This window comes from Brachycentrus maculatus, unplaced genomic scaffold (assembly GCF_059751285.1).
Source record: "Brachycentrus maculatus isolate JH-2025_06_01 unplaced genomic scaffold, ASM5975128v1 h1tg000315l, whole genome shotgun sequence".
Taxonomy (NCBI): domain Eukaryota; kingdom Metazoa; phylum Arthropoda; class Insecta; order Trichoptera; family Brachycentridae; genus Brachycentrus; species Brachycentrus maculatus.
In genome coordinates, this window is record NW_028281064.1 from 3,949,579 (window position 1) to 3,957,936 (window position 8,358).

The 8,358-nt window shown below is 36.5% G+C and overlaps 1 protein-coding gene across 3 annotated transcripts in view; it reads right to left on the reverse strand.

Annotated features, from left to right (window-relative positions):
• The window catches only part of kar (monocarboxylate transporter 10-like protein kar), a 31,879-nt gene extending 25,439 nt beyond the window's left edge, over nt 1-6,440 (reverse strand). Inside the window, exons 1-2 of one of the 3 annotated variants that reach the window (XM_088268161.1) lie at nt 6,383-6,440; nt 5,693-6,026 (exon numbers count right to left, since the gene is read on the reverse strand). In XM_088268161.1, the coding sequence (XP_088124287.1) occupies nt 5,693-5,975 (283 nt within the window). In that variant the 5' untranslated portion in view covers nt 5,976-6,026; nt 6,383-6,440. Of the gene's footprint in view, nt 1-5,692; nt 6,123-6,382 lie in introns of those variants that run through there. The other 2 variants (XM_088268159.1, XM_088268160.1) reach the window with 2 other exon arrangements.
• Between the last annotated feature and the right edge of the window lie 1,918 nt (nt 6,441-8,358).

The following is an 8,358-nucleotide window of genomic DNA, read 5'->3' on the forward strand; positions in this document are numbered from 1 at the left end:
CATGTTTTTCTCGGTCTTCCTCTGCTCCTTTTTCCAATAACATTCGCCTAGTAAATTTGTTTAACCATTCTATCCTCACTCATTCGTTCTACATGTCCAAACCATCTCAACACATTTTTCTTAAATTTATCGATTATGCTTATCTCAGCTTTACATTTCTTCCTTATTTCACTATTTGAACATCTATCATACATCGTTTTGTCGCACATTCTTCTGAGAGATCGCATTTTGACTGCATTCAGTCTACTTTCATCCTTATTTTGCCAACTCCATGTTTCACTTCCATACATTAGAGTTAGAACCAGGACTCCGTTTTGCACTGCCAGTTTAGCTTTCGCTGATAGGCTCTTTTATTTCCTATCAGCCTTTACTTGTTGGACATGTCTATATAGAGAAGATTTTCCTATTGCATATGTCTTTGCAACCGACCTAATTTTTTGCTTTTATTTAAAACCTCTTCTACAGCAGCTTCAATTAGAACGTTGGTGATTGATGGTTGGTGAACGATGGCGTATTTTTGGCATTATAACCTAAAAACAATATAATGTTTACAATGCGTGTAATACAAACGAGTACAAACGATTTTTAATATAAATTAAAAATATTCGCCATGAATGGGACAATTTTCCCTTGAGTGGGACCGTCCCATTCATGATCACTGCGCGCGTCCCATTCAAGGAAATGCGTGATTTTTAGAAAAATAGATAAATCGATACATTTATACTAAAGTAAATTTGATGAAACATACTTTATAATATCCTGAGAGAACCAACTTAAATAATTGTATTTATCAATTGCAGCACTTATCAATACCTATATGTACAAACAAAATCAAATTGCAGTATATAATTTACTTTTTGACGCAAAAAAATAGTAACACGTCTTACTCGCTTCACTGTCAGTCGAGAACTGAGGTTTAAGGATTAATCTGTCTAATATCGTAGCGTTCATGTTGGGTAATTTTTAAATTTTTTTTGTAACAATAGTTTGGGCTGGAGGACGATTGTCCCATTCATCCTCTGTCACACTCATGGGCACTCTCCCCTATATAAAAGGTTGTATATTTAATGAAATAAGCGTGATAAAGGGGGAGTAGGTACATGATAATGTTATATTATGCAAAAAAAGAGATAAAAAATATACGGATTTCATTGTCACCACCCACGACTTTTGTGTTATCTCCTCTTGATAAAACGATACATTATAATAATGCGTATAATATACATGCACAAACAGTAAGAGCGCTTGTGCACTACACGGAATTTTACCGTCCGGCAGTCCGGTTTTTTTTATAAAATAAAAGCGACGACAGTTTTTGCGTCATAGAACTTACGCGCACCGTGATCACAAACCTAACAATCGGACCGATACGAAGAAAGACAGCCAAAAGCACAAGCCAATCTTCCGTTTTATCATGCTAACCGGACTGCCGGACGGTTAAATTCCGTGTAGTGCACAAGCGCTCTAATACTTCTAATTTATCCGATTTTATACGAGACCCCGTTGGGAGTTTATATATCAACGACCAAATAGGGTCGTCGGCTCTTAACCCTTTGTGCTCAGTTGTTGTCGTCATGGTGACAGAAAACATTCCAACTCCGATGGCGCCACAGCGGCGACATAAACAATAGGTATACTACATTAAATAAGAAAATCGCTCAAATGGTGGTGCAATTTTTTTATGGATGTAACTATGTAACTCATACATTGTATATAAATTAATTTAACAAAAATAACAACGAAAAATCATATATTTAGTTACAATAGAAGCAGAAGAAGACCATTAAAAACTTGGAATGATCTAGTATGTCAAATACTTGAAATTAGTCAGGTCAGGAGTCGGAATAATCGTCGGGTATATATGAAGGGATTGTTTTCACTCTAATATTTGTTCAATATTACCCTGGACTGGTACCTGAAGCGGAGGGCTGATCACCTTTCCTTCGTGTGTTAACGATTAAGATAACACTGTGTTTATATAATGCAGTGCCTTATACACCATTGGGGTGCGGATAAGGGTTGGAATATATGAGGAGATGCGAGGAATGTTTGCAAAGACAGAGTGGTGTGGCATTCAATTCTCTCTGCCTACCCCTGCGAGCAAGCGGTGTGATGGTACAGGGACAAAAAATATTGGAGATCTCTGTTCTAAATAATGTATAGCTTGATCAGTAAGTTTTACGATACAGACACAAATCAATCTTTGTAATTTCGAGATAATCGAGTTGGATAATATATTACAAAAATGGCGCTTTGTGAATTATTTAAAATCATTTATTATTACTTGAACGCCATTAAAAAAGAAAAATTCCAAGATATTTTTTTACTCTAAACGCTTCTAAGATTTTTTCTATACAAATTACAGTAAACCCCCCTATAACGTTGAAATAAGTACCGCGTTTATCGATGGGAATGTTGAGGGAGGTTAAAGTTTTTAAATTGTATTTTAATTGTCCGCCTCCGTAGTGTAATGGTCAGCATGCTCGGCTACCGTTCTGGAGGTCCCGGGTTCGATTCCCAGGGGGATTTAATAAATATAAGTGATTTTTTCACTCTAATATTTATTCAATATTACACTGGATTGGTACCTGAAGTGGAGGGCTGATCACCTTTCCTTCATGTGTAATCGATCGAGATAACACTGCGTTTATATGACGCAGTGCCCTATGCACCATTGGTGTGCGGTAAGGGATTTATTATTCATATTATTATTTTTATTTTAAATGACTCATTTCAGTCTTTTCCGCTGGTTAAAATGTAAAAATACAATTTAAAAAATTAACCACTTATGTATAACATTCCCCCTGATAGTGCGGTAAATATCTTAACGTTTACTGTATTGTACTTTGTGATTATGTGTATGATGAAAAAAAAACCAAAATAAACTATCATGAGCTGGTTTTAGTAGATCGTTCGATACCATTTTTTATAAATGCGAATTTTTGAAATTGCAGCCTTTTAATATGTACTAGGAAATCGAATATTTAGGGTTGGTGGGGTGTTTTTTTATACTTATCATTTTATATAATTTTAATTTTTTTTAATTTTTGACTACTTCTTATTTGATTTCTTGTCCGTAATATCAAATACATATTTATCAGCCAAATTCATTTGTTGTACATAGAATCATATACCGTATATAGAATTTCCCAGGAAATATATAGAATTTTCCATATACCAGGACATTCCACTGCTTACTGGACGAATTTTTTTTTTTGAATTACCTAAAGTCCAAATGACTCTGAAAACTAGCTACGGCTTATGCAACACCGCTTATCATGTCCCTACTCAGGCTTCAACTTTATAAGTTTCATAGCCTATGCCTACTCGTGAGTGGATTTACTCTATGTTTAAAGTTACTATAATTTCATGTAATACACGAGTGAAAATTCTAGGCAAAAACACTCGCTCTTACTGCCCGAAGCCGGATTTTATGATCTTTATCCCAAACGACGCCGACGCCTGCCGTCTGTTTTGACTGTTGTATTATAAGTATATAAGTATGTATATATATAAATATGTATATAACTCCTTCTCGTCTTTGTTTTCTTCTCTATTATTATTATATGTTGTACCCATGGTGGTAATTTTCGGCAAAAAATTACATACCTTTACAACATTTTAAGTGTGTCCAAATACTTGTTTCCAAATCTGTATTATCTCCAATTAGGAGTTATTTTTATTATTTTCTTGAGTATGAGGGAAGAGGAAAGCTTTTATTAAACAGAGACTCATCCCAACATAGATGGTTATTTTTTTTTTTTGGAATCTGAGCCCACCATCCACCCGCAGCAGTTATAGAGTCCTGAGGGACTCTCTGTCAGCTGCACATAGAGGAAAATCTTCAAAATATTTCTGAAGAAATAAATATTGCTCTATTCAATTAATGAGGGGGGAGGAGGATGTACGGACAGAGGCCGACACTTCGTCCCCACCCCTCGGGATCCCCTCATTACCTCTTTTAATTTTAATAAAATAAAAACAATAAGAACACAACAACAAAAAAAAAATAACAATGTTTCCAAGAATAAAAAAAAAAACAGAATACAATTTAAGACGAACACAAACAATGACTTAAAGACTAAAGTAATAGAGAACTAGTAACTAATATTTAAAAACGAAAAAAAAAACACCGTTATATACATTAAGAGAAGAAAAAAAAACCATTAATAAAGAAGGACTTCCTGGGTTAACAAAGGCAGAGGATCCAAATACCACCCCCGTAAGGGGAGGACAAAACACAAAAGAACGTGTGCGTTCCGCTCGGAAGGAAGCACAGTCCTGGCCGTATCAGCATCCCACAGGAACAGCAGCCTGTCCCACCAAATCAATCTCACCTAGGCGTCCGCGCATCTGAGGAGTTCCCAACGAGATACCCAAGTCCGGACAAACCGACGGAAGAGTGCAAAATTCGTACTGTTGGCCATCAGATCCACATTCCACGCTGGTCGCATGACCCCTGTCAGACCATTCAGCATCTCATCTCTGGCGTCATCCAATAGCACACAATGCCACAGGATGTGTTCGGCCGATTGATGTTCATCGCCGCAAGCACAGCCCGAAACAGAGGAAAATCCAAGCTTATAAAGCTTGTCTCTAAACTCCCCGTGACCAGAGACCATTTGTGCAGTATGATGATCAAAAACCAAAAACTCGCTACACATCCTGTGTCTGATGGAAGGTAAAAAAAGACCACGTCCATCTCCCTGTTCGTGCTATATCCCATCTATTCTGCCATTGATTGAGAGTTAAGCCTCGCATGACGTTACATAACTCGCTAAATCCTGCCTCGGAAGGGCGCAGCACGATACCGAAGTATTCCAAACTCTCTCCTTTCCTCACATACCGTTTTGCTACTGCCTCTCTGGTCTCCAAGTCTATCGGGAGAACTCCTGCGAGCACAGGAAGGGTCTCAGACGCCACAGTCCGATATGCCCTTGTCAGTGCCAGCAAGGGAACCCTCTGTCCACGAAGCAGTGCCAGTCTAGCCACCCCGATATCCAAACGATGTACCCATACCTGAGCCGCATACGTAACCTGAGCCACACAGGATCCACGATATAGTATCCGCAGGGCTGGAGAACGAATACCCCATTCAACACAACTTAGGCGACGCAAATGGAAAAACAAATTTTTAGCCTTTACCGAGGCGTTCTTGATGTGCGTGAGGAACGACTGAGATCTGTCCAGTTGAACACCAAGATACCGGACATGGTCCTGAAACCTGATGCTCTTCCCGTCCATCTTTACAACAGGATTTCTCTCCCTATAGATGGTTATTGTGAACTCGCGCATACTGTGTTACGAATTTGATCAATACACTAAGACCTCACTTTGCGTCGTAGATATATTCCAAAATATCGGGACGCAAACTGAAACAACGCAAAGTGAATTGCTATTTTTCATTAGAAATCATATAAACATCATACATAGCGAAAACGAGTCTTAATTCAGTAACGACGCAACTTCGAAAAAACGCAAAGTGAAACGACGCAAAGCGAGGTCCGAGTGTATATCTAGAAGATTTGAAAATTTGAGTAGCGTGGTTGTCAATCATGGGTAGAATTGGTAAATATTACACGTGTATCAAGTGATCACTTAACCAAGCCTAAGGCAGTCGTAAGCCCTGTAAATGTCCAGATTTCCATACTCTTCTACATCTATGTTAATTTGAGAAAAAAAAATTACATACCTGCTTTGCTGGAGGCTTCTGTGTCTCCAGCTAGCTCGAGCTTCTTGTGCAGATGGAAGTGTATGACTCCGAAGGTGTTGATGACTCCAAACAAGATCCCATTGCAGAGGAACGAGCCGACGAGGACCAGCCAGGCTCGGAGTCCACCGTCGGGAGGCTGGCGAAAATGCACGTCAGCAACGCCGTTACTGGCTTCTTTGTTACCATTTTCTACGTTCTTCGGAATCGTCAATTCAGTCCCAGATTCCCCCCTGATTAAATCAGAGTTTTCCATCACCACCATATTATCAACAAAAACAAAACAAACGCTTTCTCGGACTACCAGGTAGTCTTGCTATCGCATTTACCGCAGATTAATTGACATAGATTAATTGAATCGTATTATTATTTTATTTTTTAAAGAAAGGCACGATTTACATTTAAAAAAAAAACCAAGTGAAAAAAAATCAAATCATACAGTCGTGTATGCAAAAATACAACAAAAAATTAATACAAAAAAAAAACAGATTTTTTAAGTATGATTATTTTAAATATTATATAAAAAATAACGCTCTTTATTATATTAATCGATCACTATAGTAATGATTTTTTTTAAAATTATTTCAGTATGGAGAAAAGTTAGAGTTATTGCAGTGAGTAAAAATAAAGTAGCCGCGATCGCCGAATCAAAAAATAGCAACTGGAGCTAACGGCACTGTTGGCCACTGGACAACCGAGACACACTCCCTCAACCGGCGAAATGCGAGCAGCGACTAACGTTTATCTCCTCGTTCATTTCCTCGATGTACTGGCACGTGGTTTAAATAAAATTGTTCTCTTCTGTTCTCCGTTCTTTATTGTGCATTGTGTAGTGGTTATTTGATTTAACCATTCGGTGGCATGCGGATTCATTAAAAACCATTAACTCAATAGGCCCCTGGCGACGAAAAAAATCGAATAACTAACCATACATAACGTCAGCTGCGTACTGATTTAACGATAAGTTATTTAGTACCTACTCCACAATCTCAAATTATGTCACAGAGTTCATCGTTTTAATTATGCCATTTTAACCATGCTTATCGCGAATAACACATAACAACAAACGCACTTTAGTACATCAATTTATCATTCATGCATCGATGCATGTCACGAGTACATTTCGGGATCGATTGTATATTGCACACATCTTAAATAAGTACGAAGTCAGATCTTGACTGAAAACTATTGCTGACTTGTTAAATTTTAGAATATAGAACGGGCACCCGGCGAAGAAAATTCAAATCGATCGCGAAAATTGACCTTAACCTTGAACCCAGTCCACCAATCAGAAGTAATTTGGGTCAGCTGATGTAATACCCGTCACAAAAATGACATTTCAGAGTACGTAGGTACTTTCTCAAAAATGTTGCAAGTCGGATAATTCTGAACCAAAAATTAAAACTCGTCAAAACACTGTAAAATCTAGGTAATAGGGACAAATAAATTGCTACACAATATTTCATTAAAATCAGAATATAGATGAAGATTTTTTTTTGAATTACCTAACGTCCAAGTGACTCTGAAATCTAGCTACGGCTTATGCAACACCGCTTATCATGTCCCTACTAAGGCTTCAACTTTATAAGTTTCATAGCCTATGCCTACTCGTGAGCGGATTTACTCTTTATGTTTAAAGTTACAATAATTTCATGTAATTCATGAGTGAAAATTCTGGGCAAAAACACTCGTATGTCGAGATGGTCCGTGCACTCACAAGCTAACAACACATCATCAGCTTGGTTTAAATGATCTCTCTATACAATGTAACATTCTACCCATAGTTTATCATATTCCTCAAATGTTAATTTTATATAGTACATATAAATATGGTTTATATATATATATATATATATATTGCAAGTAACAAATCGCTCACTCCTTTCAAGAACGTCATAAATCAAAAAACTTGATTTTTCAGGAGAACGTTTTTAATGTTTAAAAATATTATATAATGTAATAAAAATAAATATCAAGCCACTTATTGAACTTTTTACTGTGCAACAGATCTTTTTAGGTAAAGCCTTAAGGTATTTTTGCCATTTGAAAAATATTTAGTACATTTAAAAAAATAATTAAACAATACCTTTTCTTCAAAATACAAATACAACACTTTCTGCCCTGTAGCGGGTAAATATTAACTTAAAAATATCACAATTTTGCTGGGATATAGTACATTTTCTAGGCATTCCGAAAACATGCAAAACTCAAAATTGACAATTTTTGATTTATGACGTTCTTGAAAGGAGTGAGTGAAATGTTTTGTGAGAATAAACTATTATGCACATGTACGGTACAATTTTACAACTCAAAAAAGTAAAATAATTATCTTTTCCTTTTTTGCCTTAGCTGGGATGCCTAACTTCGGTAATTTTTAGGTTGGTAAAAAACATATATGTACATTCATTTGCATTCCTTTTGGTATCATTAACATTCTGCTAATACTGATGGGTAACCAGACTCAAAATGCCAAAGTCACTAATGACTATTCTAGTATGGAAGTAAAGATATCTGCACTACAAAGTTATACCATTAACTTTCATATGTAATCTATGCCTAGATAGCATTTATTTGGTAACTTCACATTGAAAAATCTTTTATTAAAATTAAAATTTGGGCTAAATTTGAAAAAAATAACACACGCAATA